A 25,256-nucleotide genomic window follows, 5' to 3' on the forward strand; every position below is an offset into this window, starting at 1 on the left:
AGTAAAAAATGTACACTGTACACGGATCACAAATTTTAAAGTAAAAGATGCACACTATACACAGGTCACAAATTTTAAAGTAAAAGATGCACACTATACACGGGTCACCAATTTTAAAGTAAAAGATGCACACTATACACAGGTCACAAATTTAGGAATGGATGAAAGGGTAAGCTTGTTCAGAAATGGGATTTAATCCTGTAAGATTGCTAGTCAAGTGCCCTAACCACAAAACCAAACCCTAACTGAAACAGAGAATAATTAAAGGTTATCAACATGTTATAATTGTATATCTAGTGTTCTTTAAGTAACAAAATATATTCTGGATTTAGTAATTACAAACAACAACAAACTCTCAGTGCAAAACTAAACAATGCTGTAAAGTAATTAAACTAACCAATCAGGAGGATAGGTCAAATAGAAAACACACTTCTTGTACTGTTGTAGAATGTGAAGAGATCTCAATGTTAGAACTCTGTCTAAGAAGACAACAGAACTGAAGTAATTTCAAGTTATCATTGGACACAGAGACATATCAAAAACAGAGTAAATATGTTGTTCCACAGCTGAACCTACATCTTAAGTGGCTCTCTACCTTCTTACAACATTATGATTGCTACTGTTACATTTTCCAATGTGTAAATATATAACACACCTGTACAAGTCCACAAATGCCTAAGTTGAACACGGTGTTCGGTACTCCACCAGAGGCTAAGAGAAGCAGCAACAAGGCAGGAGCATAAAGAAGAATGTTCATTTTCACTGATACTGCGAGGCTGTTAGGAATCGGTTATAACTTATACAATACTTCTCCATTCTTATTAGAACAAAAATATGGATGATATAACAGTATTGTATAGAGAAACAAAACCTATATGTAACAAGATCTAGTTGTTAGTACAAAACACTACAAGTAATAAAATATAGTTGTTGGTACAAAAAACAAGTAACAAAATGTAGTTGTTGTTACAAAAACTATAAGTAACAAAATCTAGTTGTTGATACAAAAAAACAAGTAACAAAATCTAGTTGTTGATACAAAAAAACTACAAGTAACAAAATCTAGTTGTTGATACAAAAAAACTACAAGTAACAAAATCTAGTTGTTGTTACAAAAACTATAAGTAACAAAATCTAGTTGTTGTTACAAAAACTACAAGTAACAAAATCTAGTCGTTGCTACAAAAACTACAAGTAACAAAATCTAGTCGTTGTTACAAAAACTACAAGTAACAAAATGTAGTTGTTGTTACAAAAACTACAAGTAACAAAATCTAGTTGTTGATACAAAAAAACAAATAACAAAATCTAGTTGTTGATACAAAAAAACTACAAGTAACAAAATCTAGTTGTTGATACAAAAAAACATTACAAACATTTACAATTCAATATTCACATACATACGTACAGCTTCGAAAATAATTATGGAAATGGACATCAATCACATTAAATGATTAATTACAATTAAATGGTCATTTTCATATATGCTAACAGTACGGTAATTACCAGTGATAAACCACTGCAGCCAGTAGAATAGTTTAATACAGCAAAGTGTTAAACCACTGCAGCCAGTAGAGCAGTTTAATACAGCAAAGTGATAAACCACTGCAGCCAGTAGAATACTTTAATACAGTAAAGTGATAAACTACTGCAGCCAGTAGAGTAGTTTATTACAGTGAAGTGATAAACCACTGCAGCCAGTAGAGTAGTTTAATACAGCAAAGTGTTAAACCACTGCAGCCAGTAGAGCAGTTTAATACAGCAAAGTGATAAACCACTGCAGCCAGTAGAATACTTTAATACAGTAAAGTGATAAACTACTGCAGCCAGTAGAGTAGTTTATTACAGTGAAGTGATAAACCACTGCAGCCAGTAGAGTAGTTTAATACAGTGAAGTGATAAAACACTGAAACCAGTTGAGTAGATAAATTCAGTAAAGTGATAAACAACTGCAGCCAGTCGAATAGTTTAATACAGTGAAGTGATAAACCACTGAAACCAGTTGAGTAGATAAATTCAGTGAAGTGATAAACCACTGAAGCCAGTAGAGTAGTTTAATACAGTGATAAACCACTGCAGCCAGTAGAATAGTTTAATACAGTGAAGTGATAAACAACTGAAACCAGTTGAGTAGATAAATTCAGTGAAGAGATAAACCACTGAAGCCATTAGAGTAGTTTTATATACAGTGAAGTGATAAACAACTGCAGCCAGTAGAGTAGTTTAATACAGTGAAGTGATAAACCACTGCAGCCAGTAGAGTAGTATAATAATACAGTGAAGTGATAAACCACTGCAGCCAGTAGTGTAGTTTAATACAGCAAAGTGATAAACCACTACAGCCAGGAGAGTAGTTTAATACAGTGAAGTGATAAACCACTGAAACCAGTTCAGTAGATGAATTCAGTGAAGAGATAAACCACTGAAGCCAGTAGAGTAGTTTTATATTGTGAAGTGATAAACAACTGCAGCCAGTAGAGTAGTTTAATACAGTGAAGTGATAAACCACTGCAGCCAGTAGAGTAGTTTAATACAGTGAAGTGATAAACCACTGCAGCCAGTAGTGTAGTTTAATACAGTGAAGTGATAAACCACTGCAGCCAGTAGAGTAGTTTAATACAGCAAAGTAATAAACCACTGCAGCCAGTAGAGTAGTTTAATACAGTGAAGTGATAAACCACTGCAGCCAGTAGAGTAGTTTAATACAGTGAAGTGATAAACCACTGCAGCCAGTAGAATAGTTTAATACAGTGAAGTGATAAACCACTGCAGCCAGTAGAGTAGTTTAATACAGTGAAGTGATAAACCACTGCAGCCAGTAGTGTAGTTTAATACAGCAAAGTGATAAACCACTACAGCCAGTAGAGTAGTTTAATACAGTGAAGTGATAAACCACTGCAGCCAGTAGAGTAGTTTAATACAGCAAAGTAATAAACCACTGCAGCCAGTAGAGTAGTTTAATACAGTGAAGTGATAAACCACTGCAGCCAGTAGAGTAGTTTAATACAGTGAAGTGATAAACCACTGCAGCCAGTAGAGTAGTTTAATATAGTGAAGTGATAAACCACTGCAGCCAGTAGAGTAGTTTAATATAGCAAAGTGATAAACCACTGCAGCCAGTAGAGTAGTTTAATACAGTGAAGTGATAAACCACTGCAGCCAGTAGAGTAGTTTAATACAGTGAAGTGGTAAACCACTGCAGCCAGTAGAGCAGTTTAATACAGCAAAGTGATAAACCACTGCAGCCAGTAGAATACTTTAATACAGTAAAGTGATAAACCACTGCAGCCAGTAGAGTAGTTTATTACAGTGAAGTGATAAACCACTGCAGCCAGTAGAGTAGTTTAATACAGTGAAGTGATAAAACACTGAAACCAGTTGAGTAGATAAATTCAGTGAAGTGATAAACAACTGCAGCAAGTCGAATAGTTTAATACAGTGAAGTGATAAACCACTGAAACCAGTTGAGTAGATAAATTCAGTGAAGTGATAAACCACTGAAGCCAGTAGAGTAGTTTTATATTGCGAAGTGATAAACAACTGCAGCCAGTAGAGTAGTTTAATACAGTGAAGTGATAAACCACTGCAGCCAGTAGAGTAGTTTAATACAGTGAAGTGATAAACCACTGCAGCCAGTAGTGTAGTTTAATACAGCAAAGTGATAAACCACTACAGCCAGGAGAGTAGTTTAATACAGTGAAGTGATAAACCACTGAAACCAGTTCAGTAGATAAATTCAGTGAAGAGATAAACCACTGAAGCCAGTAGAGTAGTTTTATATTGTGAAGTGATAAACAACTGCAGCCAGTAGAGTAGTTTAATACAGTGAAGTGATAAACCACTGCAGCCAGTAGAGTAGTTTAATACAGTGAAGTGATAAACCACTGCAGCCAGTAGTGTAGTTTAATACAGCAAAGTGATAAACCACTACAGCCAGTAGAGTAGTTTAATACAGTGAAGTGATAAACCACTGCAGCCAGTAGTGTAGTTTAATACAGCAAAGTGATAAACCACTACAGCCAGTAGAGTAGTTTAATACAGTGAAGTGATAAACCACCGCAGCCAGTAGAGTAGTTTAATCACAGCAAAGTAATAAACCACTGCAGCCAGTAGAGTAGTTTAATACAGTGAAGTGATAAACCACTGCAGCCAGTAGAGTAGTTTAATACAGTGAAGTGATAAACCACTGCAGCCAGTAGAGTAGTTTAATACAGTGAAGTGATAAACCACTGCAGCCAGTAGAGTAGTTTAATATAGTGAAGTGATAAACCACCGCAGCCAGTAGAGTAGTTTAATATAGCAAAGTGATAAACCACTGCAGCCAGTAGAGTAGTTTAATACAGTGAAGTGGTAAACCACTGCAGCCAGTAGAGTAGTTTAATACAGTGAAGTGATAAACCACTGAAGCCAGTAGAGTAGTTTAATACAGTGAAGTGGTAAACCACTGCAGCCAGTAGAGTAGTTTAATATAGCAAAGTGATAAACCACTGCAGCCAGTAGAGTAGTTTAATATAGCAAAGTGATAAACCACTGCAGCCAGTAGAGTAGTTTAATATAGCAAAGTGATAAACCACTGAAGACAGTAGAGTAGTTTAATACAGCGAAGTGATAAACCACTGAAGACAGTAGAGTAGTTTAATACAGTGAAGTGATAAACCACTGCAGCCAGTAGAGTAGTTTAATACAGCAAAGTGATAAACCACTGTAGCCAGTAGAGTAGTATAATACAGTGAAGTGATAAACCACTGCAGCCAGTAGAGTAGTTTAATATAGTGAAGTGATAAACCACTGCAGCCAGTAGAGTAGTTTAATATAGTGAAGTGATAAACCACCGCAGCCAGTAGAGTAGTTTAATATAGCAAAGTGATAAACCACTGCAGCCAGTAGAGTAGTTTAATACAGTGAAGTGATAAACCACTGCAGCCAGTAGAGTAGTTTAATACAGTGAAGTGGTAAACCACTGCAGCCAGTAGAGCAGTTTAATACAGCAAAGTGATAAACCACTGCAGCCAGTAGAATACTTTAATACAGTAAAGTGATAAACTACTGCAGCCAGTAGAGTAGTTTATTACAGTGAAGTGATAAACCACTGCAGCCAGTAGAGTAGTTTAATACAGTGAAGTGATAAAACACTGAAACCAGTTGAGTAGATAAATTCAGTGAAGTGATAAACAACTGCAGCCAGTCGAATAGTTTAATACAGTGAAGTGATAAACCACTGAAACCAGTTGAGTAGATAAATTCAGTGAAGTGATAAACCACTGAAGCCAGTAGAGTAGTTTAATACAACGAAGTGATAAACCACTGCAGACAGTAGAATAGTTTGATACAGTGAAGTGATAAACAACTGAAACCAGTTGAGTAGATAAATTCAGTGAAGAGATAAACCACTGAAGCCATTAGAGTAGTTTTATATTGCGAAGTGATAAACAACTGCAGCCAGTAGAGTAGTTTAATACAGTGAAGTGATAAACCACTGCAGCCAGTAGAGTAGTATAATACAGTGAAGTGATAAACCACTGCAGCCAGTAGTGTAGTTTAATACAGCAAAGTGATAAACCACTACAGCCAGGAGAGTAGTTTAATACAGTGAAGTGATAAACCACTGAAACCAGTTCAGTAAATAAATTCAGTGAAGAGATAAACCACTGAAGCCAGTAGAGTAGTTTTATATTGTGAAGTGATAAACAACTGCAGCCAGTAGAGTAGTTTAATACAGTGAAGTGATAAACCACTGCAGCCAGTAGAGTAGTTTAATACAGTGAAGTAATAAACCACTGCAGCCAGTAGTGTAGTTTAATACAGCAAAGTGATAAACCACTACAGCCAGTAGAATAGTTTAATACAGTGAAGTGATAAACCACTGCAGCCAGTAGTGTAGTTTAATACAGCAAAGTGATAAACCACTACAGCCAGTAGAGTAGTTTAATACAGTGAAGTGATAAACCACTGCAGCCAGTAGAGTAGTTTAACACAGCAAAGTAATAAACCACTGCAGCCAGTAGAGTAGTTTAATACAGTGAAGTGATAAACCACTGCAGCCAGTAGAGTAGTTTAATACAGTGAAGTGATAAACCACTGCAGCCAGTAGAGTAGTTTAATACAGTGAAGTGATAAACCACTGCAGCCAGTAGAGTAGTTTAATATAGTGAAGTGATAAACCACTGCAGCCAGTAGAGTAGTTTAATATAGCAAAGTGATAAACCACTGCAGCCAGTAGAGTAGTTTAATACAGTGAAGTGATAAACCACTGCAGCCAGTAGAGTAGTTTAATACAGTGAAGTGGTAAACCACTGCAGCCAGTAGAGTAGTTTAATACAGTGAAGTGATAAACCACTGAAGCCAGTAGATTAGTTTAATACAGTGAAGTGGTAAACCACTGCAGCCAGTAGAGTAGTTTAATATAGCAAAGTGATAAACCACTGCAGCCAGTAGAGTAGTTTAATATAGCAAAGTGATAAACCACTGAAGACAGTAGAGTAGTTTAATACAGCGAAGTGATAAACCACTGAAGACAGTAGAGTAGTTTAATACAGTGAAGTGATAAACCACTGCAGCCAGTAGAGTAGTTTAATACAGCAAAGTGATAAACCACTGTAGCCAGTAGAGTAGTTTATTATAGCAAAGTGATAAACAACTGCAGCCAGTAGAGTAGTTTAATACAGTGAAGTGATAAACCACTGTAGCCAGTAGAGTAGTTTAATACAGCGAAGTGATAAACCACTGCAGCCAGTAGAGTAGTTTAATACAGTGAAGTGATAAACCACTTTAGCCAGTAGAGTAGTTTAATATAGCAAAGTGATAAACCACTGCAGCCAGTAGAGTAGTTTAATATAGCAAAGTGTTAAACCACTGCAGCCAGTAGAGTAGTTTAATACAGTAAAGTGATAAACCACTGCACCCAGTAGAGTAGTTTAATACAGCGAAGTGATAAACCACTGCACCCAGTAGAGTAGTTTAATACAGCAAAGTGATAAACCACTGCACCCAGTAGAGTAGTTTAATACAGTGAAGTGATAAACCACTGCAGCCAGTAGAGTAGTTTAATACAGTGAAGTGATAAACCACTGCAGCCAGTAGAGTAGTTTAATACAGTGAAGTGATAAACCACTGCAGCCAGTAGAGTAGTTTAATATAGCAAAGTGATAAACCACTGCAGCCAGTAGAGTAGTTTAATATAGCAAAGTGATAAACCACTGCACCCAGTAGAGTAGTTTAATACAGCGAAGTGATAAACCACTGCACCCAGTAGAGTAGTTTAATACAGTGAAGTGATAAACCACTGCAGCCAGTAGAGTAGTTTAATATAGCAAAGTGATAAACCACTGCACCCAGTAGAGTAGTTTAATACAGTGAAGTGATAAACCACTGCAGCCAGTAGAGTAGTTTAATACAGTTAAGTGATAAACCACTGCAGCCAGTAGAGTAGTTTAATACAGTGAAGTGATAAACCACTGCAGCCAGTAGAGTAGTTTAATATAGCAAAGTGATAAACCACTGCACCCAGTAGAGTAGTTTAATACAGCGAAGTGATAAACCACTGCAGCCAGTAGAGTAGTTTAATATAGCAAAGTGATAAACCCCTGCACCCAGTAGAGTAGTTTAATACAGTGAAGTGATAAACCACTGCAGCCAGTAGAGTAGTTTAATACAGCAAAGTGATAAACCATTGCAGCCAGTAGAGTAGTTTAATATAGCAAAGTGATAAACCATTGCAGCCAGTAGAGTAGTTTAATATAGCAAAGTGATAAACCACTGCACCCAGTAGAGTAGTTTAATACAGTGAAGTGATAAACCACTGCAGCCAGTAGAGTAGTTTAATACAGCAAAGTGATAAACCACTGCACCCAGTAGAGTAGTTTAATACAGTGAAGTGATAAACCACTGCAGCCAGTAGAGTAGTTTAATACAGTGAAGTAATAAACCACTGCAGCCAGTAGAGTAGTTTAATACAGTGAAGTGATAAACCACTGCAGCCAGTAGAGTAGTTTAATATAGTGAAGTGATAAACCACTGCAGCCAGTAGAGTAGTTTAATATAGCAAAGTGATAAACCACTGCAGCCAGTAGAGTAGTTTAATACAGTGAAGTGATAAACCACTGCAGCCAGTAGAGTAGTTTAATACAGTGAAGTGGTAAACCACTGCAGCCAGTAGAGCAGTTTAATACAGCAAAGTGATAAACCACTGCAGCCAGTAGAATACTTTAATACAGTAAAGTGATAAACTACTGCAGCCAGTAGAGTAGTTTATTACAGTGAAGTGATAAACCACTGCAGCCAGTAGAGTAGTTTAATACAGTGAAGTGATAAAACACTGAAACCAGTTGAGTAGATAAATTCAGTGAAGTGATAAACAACTGCAGCCAGTCGAATAGTTTAATACAGTGAAGTGATAAACCACTGAAACCAGTTGAGTAGATAAATTCAGTGAAGTGATAAACCACTGAAGCCAGTAGAGTAGTTTTATATTGCAAGTGATAAACAACTGCAGCCAGTAGAGTAGTTTAATACAGTGAAGTGATAAACCACTGCAGCCAGTAGAGTAGTATAATACAGTGAAGTGATAAACCACTGCAGCCAGTAGTGTAGTTTAATACAGCAAAGTGATAAACCACTACAGCCAGGAGAGTAGTTTAATACAGTGAAGTGATAAACCACTGAAACCAGTTCAGTAGATAAATTCAGTGAAGAGATAAACCACTGAAGCCAGTAGAGTAGTTTTATATTGTGAAGTGATAAACAACTGCAGCCAGTAGAGTAGTTTAATACAGTGAAGTGATAAACCACTGCAGCCAGTAGAGTAGTTTAATACAGTGAAGTAATAAACCACTGCAGCCAGTAGTGTAGTTTAATACAGCAAAGTGATAAACCACTACAGCCAGTAGAGTAGTTTAATACAGTGAAGTGATAAACCACTACAGCCAGTAGAGTAGTTTAATACAGTGAAGTGATAAACCACTGCAGCCAGTAGAGTAGTTTAATACAGTGAAGTAATAAACCACTGCAGCCAGTAGTGTAGTTTAATACAGCAAAGTGATAAACCACTACAGCCAGTAGAGTAGTTTAATACAGTGAAGTGATAAACCACTACAGCCAGTAGAGTAGTTTAATACAGTGAAGTGATAAACCACTGCAGCCAGTAGAGTAGTTTAACACAGCAAAGTAATAAACCACTGCAGCCAGTAGAGTAGTTTAATACAGTGAAGTGATAAACCACTGCAGCCAGTAGAGTAGTTTAATACAGTGAAGTGATAAACCACTGCAGCCAGTAGAGTAGTTTAATACAGTGAAGTGATAAACCACTGCAGCCAGTAGAGTAGTTTAATATAGTGAAGTGATAAACCACTGCAGCCAGTAGAGTAGTTTAATATAGCAAAGTGATAAACCACTGCAGCCAGTAGAGTAGTTTAATACAGGGAAGTGATAAACCACTGCAGCCAGTAGAGTAGTTTAATACAGTGAAGTGGTAAACCACTGCAGCCAGTAGAGTAGTTTAATACAGTGAAGTGATAAACCACTGAAGCCAGTAGAGTAGTTTAATACAGTGAAGTGGTAAACCACTGCAGCCAGTAGAGTAGTTTAATATAGCAAAGTGATAAACCACTGCAGCCAGTAGAGTAGTTTAATATAGCAAAGTGATAAACCACTGAAGACAGTAGAGTAGTTTAATACAGCGAAGTGATAAACCACTGAAGACAGTAGAGTAGTTTAATACAGTGAAGTGATAAACCACTGCAGCCAGTAGAGTAGTTTAATACAGCAAAGTGATAAACCACTGTAGCCAGTAGAGTAGTTTATTATAGCAAAGTGATAAACAACTGCAGCCAGTAGAGTAGTTTAATACAGTGAAGTGATAAACCACTGTAGCCAGTAGAGTAGTTTAATACAGCGAAGTGATAAACCACTGCAGCCAGTAGAGTAGTTTAATACAGTGAAGTGATAAACCACTTTAGCCAGTAGAGTAGTTTAATATAGCAAAGTGATAAACCACTGCAGCCAGTAGAGTAGTTTAATATAGCAAAGTGATAAACCACTGCACCCAGTAGAGTAGTTTAATACAGTGAAGTGATAAACCACTGCAGCCAGTAGAGTAGTTTAATACAGCAAAAGTGATAAACCATTGCAGCCAGTAGAGTAGTTTAATATAGCAAAGTGATAAACCATTGCAGCCAGTAGAGTAGTTTAATATAGCAAAGTGATAAACCACTGCACCCAGTAGAGTAGTTTAATACAGTGAAGTGATAAACCACTGCAGCCAGTAGAGTAGTTTAATACAGCAAAGTGATAAACCACTGCACCCAGTAGAGTAGTTTAATACAGTGAAGTGATAAACCACTGCAGCCAGTAGAGTAGTTTAATACAGTGAAGTAATAAACCACTGCAGCCAGTAGAGTAGTTTAATACAGTGAAGTGATAAACCACTGCAGCCAGTAGAGTAGTTTAATATAGTGAAGTGATAAACCACTGCAGCCAGTAGAGTAGTTTAATATAGTGAAGTGATAAACCACTGCAGCCAGTAGAGTAGTTTAATATAGCAAAGTGATAAACCACTGCAGCCAGTAGAGTAGTTTAATACAGTGAAGTGATAAACCACTGCAGCCAGTAGAGTAGTTTAATACAGTGAAGTGGTAAACCACTGCAGCCAGTAGAGCAGTTTAATACAGCAAAGTGATAAACCACTGCAGCCAGTAGAATACTTTAATACAGTAAAGTGATAAACTACTGCAGCCAGTAGAGTAGTTTATTACAGTGAAGTGATAAACCACTGCAGCCAGTAGAGTAGTTTAATACTTTTAAGTGATAAACCACTGCAGCCAGTAGAGTAGTTTAATACAGTGAAGTGATAAACCACTGCAGCCAGTAGAGTAGTTTAATATAGCAAAGTGATAAACCACTGCACCCAGTAGAGTAGTTTAATACAGCGAAGTGATAAACCACTGCAGCCAGTAGAGTAGTTTAATACAGTGAAGTGATAAACCACTGCAGCCAGTAGAGTAGTTTAATATAGCAAAGTGATAAACCACTGCACCCAGTAGAGTAGTTTAATACAGCGAAGTGATAAACCACTGCACCCAGTAGAGTAGTTTAATACAGTGAAGTGATAAACCACTGCAGCCAGTAGAGTAGTTTAATATAGCAAAGTGATAAACCCCTGCACCCAGTAGAGTAGTTTAATACAGTGAAGTGATAAACCACTGCAGCCAGTAGAGTAGTTTAATACAGCAAAGTGATAAACCATTGCAGCCAGTAGAGTAGTTTAATATAGCAAAGTGATAAACCATTGCAGCCAGTAGAGTAGTTTAATATAGCAAAGTGATAAACCACTGCACCCAGTAGAGTAGTTTAATACAGTGAAGTGATAAACCACTGCAGCCAGTAGAGTAGTTTAATACAGCAAAGTGATAAACCACTGCACCCAGTAGAGTAGTTTAATACAGTGAAGTGATAAACCACTGCAGCCAGTAGAGTAGTTTAATACAGTGAAGTAATAAACCACTGCAGCCAGTAGAGTAGTTTAATACAGTGAAGTGATAAACCACTGCAGCCAGTAGAGTAGTTTAATATAGTGAAGTGATAAACCACTGCAGCCAGTAGAGTAGTTTAATATAGCAAAGTGATAAACCACTGCAGCCAGTAGAGTAGTTTAATACAGTGAAGTGATAAACCACCGCAGCCAGTAGAGTAGTTTAATACAGTGAAGTGGTAAACCACTGCAGCCAGTAGAGCAGTTTAATACAGCAAAGTGATAAACCACTGCAGCCAGTAGAATACTTTAATACAGTAAAGTGATAAACTACTGCAGCCAGTAGAGTAGTTTATTACAGTGAAGTGATAAACCACTGCAGCCAGTAGAGTAGTTTAATACAGTGAAGTGATAAAACACTGAAACCAGTTGAGTAGATAAATTCAGTGAAGTGATAAACAACTGCAGCCAGTCGAATAGTTTAATACAGTGAAGTGATAAACCACTGAAACCAGTTGAGTAGATAAATTCAGTGAAGTGATAAACCACTGAAGCCAGTAGAGTAGTTTTATATTGCGAAGTGATAAACAACTGCAGCCAGTAGAGTAGTTTAATACAGTGAAGTGATAAACCACTGCAGCCAGTAGAGTAGTATAATACAGTGAAGTGATAAACCACTGCAGCCAGTAGTGTAGTTTAATACAGCAAAGTGATAAACCACTACAGCCAGGAGAGTAGTTTAATACAGTGAAGTGATAAACCACTGAAACCAGTTCAGTAGATAAATTCAGTGAAGAGATAAACCACTGAAGCCAGTAGAGTAGTTTTATATTGTGAAGTGATAAACAACCGCAGCCAGTAGAGTAGTTTAATACAGTGAAGTGATAAACCACCGCAGCCAGTAGAGTAGTTTAATACAGTGAAGTAATAAACCACTGCAGCCAGTAGTGTAGTTTAATACAGCAAAGTGATAAACCACTACAGCCAGTAGAGTAGTTTAATACAGTGAAGTGATAAACCACTACAGCCAGTAGAGTAGTTTAATACAGTGAAGTGATAAACCACTGCAGCCAGTAGAGTAGTTTAATACAGTGAAGTAATAAACCACCGCAGCCAGTAGTGTAGTTTAATACAGCAAAGTGATAAACCACTACAGCCAGTAGAGTAGTTTAATACAGTGAAGTGATAAACCACTACAGCCAGTAGAGTAGTTTAATACAGTGAAGTGATAAACCACTGCAGCCAGTAGAGTAGTTTAACACAGCAAAGTAATAAACCACTGCAGCCAGTAGAGTAGTTTAATACAGTGAAGTGATAAACCACTGCAGCCAGTAGAGTAGTTTAATACAGTGAAGTGATAAACCACTGCAGCCAGTAGAGTAGTTTAATACAGTGAAGTGATAAACCACTGCAGCCAGTAGAGTAGTTTAATATAGTGAAGTGATAAACCACTGCAGCCAGTAGAGTAGTTTAATATAGCAAAGTGATAAACCACTGCAGCCAGTAGAGTAGTTTAATACAGCGAAGTGATAAACCACTGCAGCCAGTAGAGTAGTTTAATACAGTGAAGTGGTAAACCACTGCAGCCAGTAGAGTAGTTTAATACAGTGAAGTGATAAACCACTGAAGCCAGTAGAGTAGTTTAATACAGTGAAGTGGTAAACCACTGCAGCCAGTAGAGTAGTTTAATATAGCAAAGTGATAAACCACTGCAGCCAGTAGAGTAGTTTAATATAGCAAAGTGATAAACCACTGAAGACAGTAGAGTAGTTTAATACAGCGAAGTGATAAACCACTGAAGACAGTAGAGTAGTTTAATACAGTGAAGTGATAAACCACTGCAGCCAGTAGAGTAGTTTAATACAGCAAAGTGATAAACCACTGCAGCCAGTAGAGTAGTTTATTATAGCAAAGTGATAAACAACTGCAGCCAGTAGAGTAGTTTAATACAGTGAAGTGATAAACCACTGTAGCCAGTAGAGTAGTTTAATACAGCGAAGTGATAAACCACTGCAGCCAGTAGAGTAGTTTAATACAGTGAAGTGATAAACCACTTTAGCCAGTAGAGTAGTTTAATATAGCAAAGTGATAAACCACTGCAGCCAGTAGAGTAGTTTAATATAGCAAAGTGATAAACCACTGCACCCAGTAGAGTAGTTTAATACAGTGAAGTGATAAACCACTGCAGCCAGTAGAGTAGTTTAATACAGCAAAGTGATAAACCATTGCAGCCAGTAGAGTAGTTTAATATAGCAAAGTGATAAACCATTGCAGCCAGTAGAGTAGTTTAATATAGCAAAGTGATAAACCACTGCACCCAGTAGAGTAGTTTAATACAGTGAAGTGATAAACCACTGCAGCCAGTAGAGTAGTTTAATACAGCAAAGTGATAAACCACTGCACCCAGTAGAGTAGTTTAATACAGTGAAGTGATAAACCACTGCAGCCAGTAGAGTAGTTTAATACAGTGAAGTAATAAACCACCGCAGCCAGTAGAGTAGTTTAATACAGTGAAGTGATAAACCACTGCAGCCAGTAGAGTAGTTTAATATAGTGAAGTGATAAACCACTGCAGCCAGTAGAGTAGTTTAATATAGTGAAGTGATAAACCACCTGCAGCCAGTAGAGTAGTTTAATATAGCAAAGTGATAAACCACCGCAGCCAGTAGAGTAGTTTAATACAGTGAAGTGATAAACCACCGCAGCCAGTAGAGTAGTTTAATACAGTGAAGTGGTAAACCACCGCAGCCAGTAGAGCAGTTTAATACAGCAAAGTGATAAACCACTGCAGCCAGTAGAATACTTTAATACAGTAAAGTGATAAACCACCGCAGCCAGTAGAGTAGTTTATTACAGTGAAGTGATAAACCACTGCAGCCAGTAGAGTAGTTTAATACTTTTAAGTGATAAACCACTGCAGCCAGTAGAGTAGTTTAATACAGTGAAGTGATAAACCACTGCAGCCAGTAGAGTAGTTTAATATAGCAAAGTGATAAACCACTGCACCCAGTAGAGTAGTTTAATACAGCGAAGTGATAAACCACTGCACCCAGTAGAGTAGTTTAATACAGTGAAGTGATAAACCACTGCAGCCAGTAGAGTAGTTTAATATAGCAAAGTGATAAACCCCTGCACCCAGTAGAGTAGTTTAATACAGTGAAGTGATAAACCACTGCAGCCAGTAGAGTAGTTTAATACAGCAAAGTGATAAACCACTGCAGCCAGTAGAGTAGTTTAATATAGCAAAGTGATAAACCACTGCAGCCAGTAGAGTAGTTTAATATAGCAAAGTGATAAACCACTGCACCCAGTAGAGTAGTTTAATACAGTGAAGTGATAAACCACTGCACCCAGTAGAGTAGTTTAATATAGGAAAGTGATAAACCACTGCACCCAGTAGAGTAGTTTAATACAGTGAAGTGATAAACCACTGCACCCAGTAGAGTAGTTTAATACAGTGAAGTGATAAACCACTGCAGCCAGTAGAGTAGTTTTATACAGTGAAGAGATAAACCACTGCAGTCAGTAGAGTAGTTTAATACAGTGAAGTGATAAACCACTGCAGCCAGTAGAGTAGTTTAATACAGTGAAGTGATAAACCACTGCAGCCAGTAGAGTAGTTTAATACAGCAAAGTAATAAACCACTGCAGCCAGTAGAGTAGTTTAATACAGTGAAGTGATAAACCACTGCAGCCAGTAGAGTAGTTTAATACAGTGAAGTGATAAACCACTGCAGCCAGTAGAGTAGTTTAATATAGCAAAGTGATAAACCACTGCAGCCAGTAGAGTAGTTTAATACAGTGAAGTGATAAACCACTGCAGCCAGTAGAGTAGTTTAATATAGCAAAGTAATAAACCACTGCAGCTAGTAGAGTAGTTTAATACAGTGAAGTGATAAACCACTGCAGCCAGTAGAGTAGTTTAATACAGTGAAGTGATAAACCACTGCAGCCAGTAGAGTAGTTTAATACAGTGAAGTGATAAACCACTGCAGCCAGTAGAGTAGTTTAATATAGCAAAGTGATAAACCACTGCAGCCAGTAGAGTAGTTTAATACAGCAAAGTAATAAACCACTGCAGCCAGTAGAGTAGTTTAATATAGCAAAGTGATAAACCACTGAAGACAGTAGAGTAGTTTAATACAGCGAAGTGATAAACCACTGAAGACAGTAGAGTAGTTTAATACAGTGAAGTGATAAACCACTGCAGCCAGTAGAGTAGTTTAATACAGCAAAGTGATAAACCACTGTAGCCAGTAGAGTAGTTTAATATAGCAAAGTGATAAACCACTGCAGCCAGTAGAGTAGTTTAATATAGCAAAGTGATAAACCACTGCAGCCAGTAGAGTAGTTTAATACAGTGAAGTGATAAACCACTGCAGCCAGTAGAGTAGTTTAATACAGCAAAGTGATAAACCACTGCAGCCAGTAGAGTAGTTTAATATAGCAAAGTGATAAACCACTGCACCCAGTAGATAGTTTAATACAGCAAAGTGATAAACCACTGCAGCCAGTAGAGTAGTTTAATATAGCAAAGTGATAAACCACTGCAGCCAGTAGAGTAGTTTAATATAGCAAAGTGATAAACCACTGCACCCAGTAGAGTAGTTTAATACAGTGAAGTGATAAACCACTGCAGCCAGTAGAGTAGTTTAATATAGCAAAGTGATAAACCACTGAAGACAGTAGAGTAGTTTAATACAGCAAAGTGATAAACCATTGTAGCCAGTAGTTTAATATAGCAAAGTGATAAACCACTGCACCCAGTAGAGTAGTTTAATACAGCAATCCCACATGAAGGAATTTTGTGACCAAATTTTTAATCATATGCATGATGTGTATTTTAGATATAAATGTAATTCTAAGCTATAATTTCTTGCCTATATGTTATTCTTATATGGACATCCACAAAAGTGTCACCAGGAGGAGGAAAAGTTAAAAACAAGTGATAATGCACCTGCCTTCAGAGGAATAAACACCCACAGTCAGATATGATGGGTGTAATATTTGTGAGGTTATCTCAAGCAATATGGAAGACTTCCTTTTACCATTACAGTCCAGAAAACAGGAATAAACACCCACAGTCAGATATGATGGGTGTAATATTTGTGAGGTTATCTTAAGCAATATGGAAGACTTCCTTTTACCATTACAGCCAAGAAAACAGGAATAAACACCTACAGTCAGATATGATGGGTGTAATGTTTGTGAGGTTATCTTAAGCAATATTGAAGATTTCCTTTTACCATTACAGCCAAGAAAACAGGAATAAACACCCACAGTTGGATATGATGGGTGTAATGTTTGTGAGGTTATCTTAAGCAATATTGAAGACTTCCTTTTACCATTACAGTCCAGAAAACAGGAATAAACACCTACAGTCAGATATGATGGGTGTAATGTTTGTGAGGTTATCTTAAGCAATATTGAAGACTTCCTTTTACCATTACAGTCCAGAAAACAGGAATAAACAAGCACCAACAGTCATATATGATGGGTGTAATGTTTGTGAGGTTATCTTAAGCAATATTGAAGACTTCCTTTTACCATTACAGTCCAGAAAACAGGAATAAACACCCACAGTCAGATATGATGGGTGTAATGTTTGTAAGCCATACTGAAGAGTTCCATCTACATATACTCTATAATGGTAAAACTGGGATGGTCCTATTCATGCTGTCTAATAAGTTGTATGCAAGACTGGGTACATCTCTTTGAAACCTACAGCCAAAATTACCAGGATGTGGTTACAGATTGATCCTGATCACCCTGGGTAAATGTTGGAAAGATCACGTTAGACTCTTCCCTGACTAAAGCAGCTATATATATTTAGCCACAGAGTTGTCATTAGGAGACTGTTAGTGAACCTGCTGAAAAACCTGGTGGCATTCAGTAGAATTTAAAATTACATATAATAAGTAATGTGAAATTGTGAAGTGACAGGTCTATGTAAATATAAGTTCCTATACATACCCCAGTTAATAAAGAAAGAATGCCCACATGTGAAGTTAAAAAGTCATAGTTGAAAAAAAGCCCACACAAGGTTAAACAGTCATAATTGGGTGAAATAATCCAGACTTTCCAGTATTTCTCTTCTGTAACATGGTTCCAAATGTCAAGATATTATTCTGTTTTTGCTTTGTTAGATATACTGGATAATTTATCCAGAGATTGCATGTTGTTTCATATCCTGAATTAAATCACATTATTTTTAATGTCACAAACATTAGTCTGTCAGTTATGTAGACTGGTTAACAAGCCTGTGGGTCAATAATCCATACTTGTGATAAATATATAAGTTCTATCACTTATGTAGACTGGTTATATGTGGAATAAAAGCTTGGCCTGGGGCTGCCATGTGAACATTTACATATTTTACACCCATGGTATCCTTACAAATACAATTTTTGTGGTCAAACTCATTTTTAGTGACAACAAACTTATTTCAATTTGTTCCTAAACATCAACACTAATTTGTACGTTTTTCCATGTACATGAGTATGTTGGATGTAACGTGGAGGTACAATTATTCGTGTGTTAGGCGGCAAGTGACAAGACGTACTTAAGGACCCATGAAAAGTCTAACTTGACTACCTTCAAACCAACTCACTTTACAACTGTTCAGTTTTATATAGTAGTTATTCTTCAATAAATGAAACTAACCAGAATGGTAAAGCAAAGATCAGCCACAGCTCTCAGTAAAGCTTACCAAAATACATTGAGACTCGTTCATAGTTCTCACAGGAACATTAATGAGATGTTTTTCATTATTATCACAACCTATTCAATACTACGATGGTACTTTACTCTTTTTAAAAGGTACTCATGAAATTCTGTAATAATATATTTGTTTGACTTAATTGGTTGTTGCTAATTTGTATCTGGCTCTTATGGGAAATATTAATATGTCAGAGAAACAAAAGGTAAAAACATTTTATACCTATAAAAAATGGCTCCAGTCGTCCACTTCGAAGATATAAAAAAATTCAGAGCACAATAAAATAAAACAACTGCCACTGGGTCATTGAAAAGACGAAGCACATAAATAGAATGGATACGGTACGATGTGCAGCACATGAATATCAGAGCATAGGGAGGAACCTGGATATTAAAATATTTATTTCAGTACAAGAGGTGTTAACATAGAATGGTTACAGTAACATGTCTGTTTTACATTTAACCTAAGCACGGTCACAGTAACGTATCTGTTTTACATTTAACCTAAGCACGATCACAGTAACGTGTCTGTTTTACATATAACCTAAGCACGGTCACAGTAACGTGTCTGTTTTACATATAACCTAAGCACGGTCACAGTAACGTGTCTGTTTTACATTTAACCTAAGCACGGTCACAGTAATGTGTCTGTTTTACATTTAACCTAAGCACGTTCACAGTAACGTGTCTGTTTTAATTTAACCTAAGCACGTTCACAGTAACGTGTCTGTTTTACATTTAACCTAAGCACGTTCACAGTAACGCGGTCTGTTTTATTTAACCTAAGCACGCTCACAGTAACGCGGTCTGTTTTACATTTAACCTAAGCACGCTCACAGTAACGTGTCTGTTTTACATTTAACCTAAGCACGCTCACAGTAACGCGGTCTGTTTTACATTTAACCCTGGCACGCTCACAGTAACGCGGTCTGTTTTACATTTAACCTAAGCACGGTCACAGTAACGCGGTCTGTTTTACATTTAACCTAAGCACGGTCACAGTAACGCGGTCTGTTTTACATTTAACCTAAGCACGGTCACAGTAACGGTCTGTTTTACATTTAACCTAAGCACGGTCACAGTAACGGTTCGTTTTACATTTAACCTAAGCACGGTCACAGTAACGCGGTCTGTTTTACATATAACCTAAGCACGGGTCACAGTAACGCGGTCTGTTTTACATTTAACCTAAGCACGGTCACAGTAACGCGGTCTGTTTTACATTTAACCTAAGCACGCTCACAGTAACGCGGTCTGTTTTATATTTAACCTAAGCACGCTCACAGTAACGCGGTCTGTTTTACATTTAACCTAAGCACGCTCACAGTAACGCGGTCTGTTTTACATTTAACCTAAGCACGCTCACAGTAACGCGGTCTGTTTTACATTTAACCTAAGCACGCTCACAGTAACGCGGTCTGTTTTACATTTAACCTAAGCACGCTCACAGTAACGCGTCTGTTTTACATTTAACCTGGGCACGGTCACAGTGACGTGTCTGTTTTACATTTAACCTAAGCACGGTCACAGTGACGTGTCTGTTTTACATTTAACCTAAGCACGGTCACAGTGACGTGTCTGTTTTACATTTAACCTAAGCACGGTCACAGTAACGTGTCTGTTTTACATTTAACCTAAGCACGGTCACAGTAACGTGTCTGTTTTACATTTAACCTAAGCACGGTCACAGTAACGTGTCTGTTTTACATTTATCCTAAGCACGGTCACAGTGACGTGTCTGTTTTACATTTAACCTAAGCACGGTCACAGTGACGTGTCTGTTTTACATTTAACCTAAGCACGGTCACAGTAACGCGGTCTGTTTTATATTTAACCTAAGCACGGTCACAGTAACGTGTCTGTTTTACATTTAACCTAAGCACGGTCACAGTAACGTGTCTGTTTTACATTTAACCTAAGCACGGTCACAGTAACATGTCTGTTTCACATTTAACATAAACATGGTTACAGTAATGTGCATGTTTTACATTTAACATAAACATGGTTTCAGTACCACAAGTGTTTCATATTTAACCTAAGCATGGTTACAGTCATATAAATGTTTTACATTTAACCTACAGACACTAATAGTCATAAATGTTTTACACTTCATTTCATGTACAAGATGGAAAGAAAACATACAACATTTATTAAAGAAAATTCTCTTTTAAATAATGAAATATTTTTTATTATAATATATTAAAACAGAAAATCTCAAATTCACATTTTCATTAACTTCATAAAACTTCTTTCCAAAGTTTCAATAGTGATGTATAACACTTTAACGTATAAAACTTCTTTCCAATGTGTCAACACTGACATGTAACACTAATGTATAAAACTTCTTTCCAAAAATCAAATAAACGTTTAAGAAAAGTATTATGGACTTCTTTAAATTTCTTCAGTGAAGCAAGCATAATGAGAAAGAAAATTTACTACATGTGTTACATATATATGGAGAACTACATACCACATTCTTGTAATATATGTTATAGTAGAAGGGAAAAAAAAATTTGATGAAACATTTCTAGATAACGTTCAAGGAGAAAGTGTTATTTCAACAATTCTTCATGTGTTACTTGTTATAACACATTGTTGTGTTGTGTTCCTTCGTGACAACTTTGTGGTTAGATCTATATTTCTATTTGAAAATGACAAGTGTTTGGAAATTAGAAGTATTCCTGGCATGTCTTGTTTACTTCAAGAGATTTATTTAAAGTCTATACATTAAGTCTAACAATCCATCAAGTTATTTTCACTTTCCAAAGGATGAGCCACATTCCAGAAGTAAAACACAGATATTTTCTCTATTCGAGTTAACCTAAATGTTAAATATTAGCTCCATGCCTAAGTTCATACTGATTACAACAGGAAGAAGTTACTTGTATATAATAAAATAGTATTAAAACTCGCTGTTCTTTGATTCTTAATAACAACAAACATTGAATAAACAGCACTGTATGTAATGCTTGGAATATTCAAATTTAGCCAACTTGGTTAAACCTGTCACATATTCTTGTAAATATTGTGTTGACCAATTAAAAATTTGAAGTAGTTAGTCTTGTAATCAAGTTATTACATGAAACAATTAGAAACAGGAACATCTACAGTTAATATCTAATAACTACACTTATAAATCCTAACGATACTCACTTTCTTACACTTTGCATATATCCTGAAAACTAGAAGTAGTGTCAGAAGATATAACAAAGCAAAAATGTACTGTGCCACATAGATATTAATTCCATGACCAGTAAGGTAGTACAGCACAAGGAATATGTAGACAAACCCTGCTGGGTACCTAAAAATAAATAAATATTCCACACAATATGTAGACGAACCTTGCTGGGTACCTAGAAATAAATAAATATTCCACACAATATGTAGACGAACCTTGCTGGGTACCTAGAAATAAATAAATATTCCACACAATATGTAGACGAACCCTGCTGAGTACCTAGAAATAAATAAACATTCCACACAATATGTGGATGAACCCTGCTGGGTACCTAGAAATAAATAAATATTCCACACAATACATAGAGGAACCCTACTGGATACTTACAAATAAATAAATATTCCACACAATATGTAGACGAACACCGCTGGATACCTAGAAATAAATAAATATTCCACACAATATGTAGACGAACCTTGCTGGATACATAGAAATAAATAATATTCCACAGACAGACTTTTATCTGAAAGTTTGTTAGAAAAACATCAACTGTTCAAAACTACCAAAACAATGAAGCAGAAATACATGTATAATGAGGACTTGACCACAAGAATATTGTTATGGAATCAATTCTAATTAATTTATTACACCAGTCTTAGAAGATGCATTCTGATTAGAATAATCACTTCAGCATGAAGAACTAAAACTCTCATATTTGTTTCAAAGTACAATAATAATCACAACAAAGAGTAAATAGTAATGAATGTTGTTGACTTAATAAACATTTAAAAACAAATATTAGAAAAATCAAACTGCCCCCTCTACAAGGTAGTTACAGTATTCAAACTGTCCCCTCTACAAGGTAGTTACAGTATTCAAACTGTCCCCTCTACAAGGTAGTTACAGTATTCAAACTGTCCCCTCTATAAGGTAGTTACAGTATTCAAACTGTCCTCTCTACAAAGTAGTTACAGTATTCAAACTGTCCCCTCTACAAGGTAGTTACAGCATTCAAACTGTCCCCTCTACAAGGTAGTTACAGTATTCAAACTGCCCCCTCTACAAGGTAGTTACAGTAATTAAACTGCCCCCTCTACAAGGTAGTTACAGTAATTAAACTGTCCCCTCTACAAGGTAGTTACAGTATTCAAACTGTCCTCTCTACAAGGTAGTTACAGTATTCAAACTGTCCCCTCTACAAGGTAGTTACAGTATTCAAACTGTCCCCTCTACAAGGTAGTTACAGTATTCAAACTGTCCCCTCTACAAGGTAGTTACAGTATTCAAACTGCTCCCTCTACAAGGTAGTTACAGTATTCAAACTGCCCCCTCTACAAGGTAGTTACAGTATTTAAACTGCCCCATCTACAAGGTAGTTACAGTATTCAAACTGCCCCCTCTACAAGGTAGTTACAGTATTTAAACTGCCCCCTCTACAAGGTAGTTACAGTATTTAAACTGCCCCCTCTACAAGGTAGTTACAGTATTCAAACTGTCCCCTCTACAAGGTAGTTACAGTAATCAAACTGTCCCCTCTACAAGGTAGTTACAGTATTCAAACTTCTCCCTCTACAAGGTAGTTACAGTATTCAAACTGCCCCCTCTACAAGGTAGTTACAGTATTCAAACTGTCCCCTCTACAAGGTAGTTACAGCATTCAAACTGTCCCCTCTACAAGATACTTACAGTATTCAAACTGCCCCCTCTACAAGCTAGTTACAGTATTTAAACTGCCCCCTCTACAAGGTAGTTACAGTATTCAAACTGTCCCCTCTACAAGGTAGTTACAGTAATCAAACTGTCCCCTCTACAAGGTAGTTACAGTATTCAAACTTCTCCCTCTACAAGGTAGTTACAGTATTCAAACTGCCCCCTCTACAAGGTAGTTACAGTATTCAAACTGCCCCCTCTACAAGGTAGTTACAGTATTCAAACTGCCCCCTCTACAAGGTAGTTACAGTATTCAAACTGTCCCCTCTACAAGGTAGTTACAGCATTCAAACTGTCCCCTCTACAAGGTAGTTACAGTATTCAAACTGCCCCCTCTACAAGGTAGTTACAGTATTCAAACTGTCCCCTCTACAAGGTAGTTACAGCATTCAAACTGTCCCCTCTACAAGGTAGTTACAGTATTCAAACTGCCCCCTCTACAAGGTAGTTACAGTAATTAAACTGCCCCCTCTACAAGGTAGTTACAGTAATTAAACTGTCCCCTCTACAAGGTAGTTACAGTATTCAAACTGTCCCCTCTACAAGGTAGTTACAGTAATTAAACTGTCCCCTCTACAAGGTAGTTACAGTATTCAAACTGTCCCCTCTACAAGGTAGTTACAGTATTCAAACTGCCCCCTCTACAAGGTAGTTACAGTATTCAAACTGCCCCCTCTACAAGGTAGTTACAGTATTCAAACTGTCCCCTCTACAAGGTAGTTACAGTATTCAAACTGCCCCCTCTACAAGGTAGTTACAGTATTCAAACTGCCCCCTCTACAAGGTAGTTACAGTATTTTTGGAATGGTCTGATGATAATTTAGTGAATGGTACCAATCTCAGAAATGGTGTTTTTCAACACACATGCTTAATTAAGGTTTTTTAAAAATGTTATTATTAATAAAACTAATACACCCTTTAAATCTTTATTACATATTATTATTGCAAAAACAAAGATATATTACAGGTTTTGACCACATCTGTTAGGGCTGTCATTAACTTCAAGACCACAATATTGACCACATCTGTTAGGGATGTCATTAACTTCAAGACCACAATATTGACCACATTTGTTAGGGCTGTCATTAGTTTCACGAACACAATATTGACCACATCTGTTAGGGCTGTCATTAGTTTCCCGAACACAATATTGACCACATCTGTTAGGGATGTCATTAGTTTCACGAACACAATATTTTGACATGTCAGGGCCATCATTAGTTTCAAAACCACAATTATAAAACTATAATAATGAAAGGTTCAGATGGACATGTTTCATAAGAATAAATAACTGCAACAACAACAAAAAAATTAACAGAAGAAAACAGAAAATGTTATTTTATCTCTGAAGAACGTATTTAGGTTTTGTTACTTACATACATTATAACTATCCTAGACTGAAAATGTATTTCTAATAGGCACTTCTCTCTGCTCACAAGATTAACTTTCCCATTTTGTGCAGCCCTCTATACACAATTGTTTTTTTAATGCATGCTACAAGCCTTCTGCACACCTCTATTGGAATAAAAAATTCCAACACATAATGTATAAAGTGTTACATGTTCAACATCACAAGATACGTGATAGTTTGGAAGTGGAACATAGAAGGAATCATGTGTCTTGTGATTTTAGGGATGTCATTAACTTCAAGACCACAATATTTTGACCACATCTGTTAGGGCTGTCATTAGTTTCACGAACACAATGTTGACCACATCTGTTAGGGCTGTCATGAGTTTCACGAACACAATATTGACCACATCTGTTAGTGATGTCATTAACTTCAAGACCACAATATTTTGACCACATTTGTTAGAGCTGTCATTAGTTTCACGAACACAATATTTTGACATGTCAAAACTCCAGGAGATTTAAACACCAGCAGATTTTGGGGAGGAGAGAAGTGCCTATCAGAAGTACATTTTTAATTTAGGAAAATCATGACTTCTGATAAGTTACTGTCCCTCCTTTCACAAGATTAGCTTGAGTTCCACACTGAAAAAGGGGAAGGACTGGTGGGAGGGAAAGCACAGGCATACCCCTTGAATTTGTTTGAAGGAGACCTCTATAGAGGAGAGAAACAGATCCAATGTACAAAGGAGGGGTACCACACTACTTCTGAATCAGGTATATCCTTGTCACGAGCAGCTAGAAACAGACATGGTGAAAAAGAAAGGAAGCACACCC

At 36.9% G+C, this 25,256-nt stretch overlaps 1 protein-coding gene across 2 annotated transcripts in view; it reads right to left on the reverse strand.

The window, feature by feature from the left end:
• LOC143234813 (dol-P-Man:Man(5)GlcNAc(2)-PP-Dol alpha-1,3-mannosyltransferase-like) overlaps positions 1-25,256 on the reverse strand; it is a 46,269-nt gene that overhangs the window by 9,013 nt on the left and 12,000 nt on the right. For both annotated transcript variants that reach the window (XR_013018810.1, XM_076472454.1), the window contains exons 3-5: positions 21,335-21,482; positions 18,405-18,565; positions 656-776 (exon numbers count right to left, since the gene is read on the reverse strand). Coding sequence is in view for 1 of the 2 variants with exons in the window: in XM_076472454.1 (XP_076328569.1) it covers positions 656-776; positions 18,405-18,565; positions 21,335-21,482 (430 nt within the window). In the remaining variant the exon portion in view is untranslated. The remainder of the gene's footprint in view (positions 1-655; positions 777-18,404; positions 18,566-21,334; positions 21,483-25,256) is intronic.

Source organism: Tachypleus tridentatus, chromosome 12 (genome assembly GCF_004210375.1).
Source record: "Tachypleus tridentatus isolate NWPU-2018 chromosome 12, ASM421037v1, whole genome shotgun sequence".
NCBI lineage: Eukaryota > Metazoa > Arthropoda > Merostomata > Xiphosura > Limulidae > Tachypleus > Tachypleus tridentatus.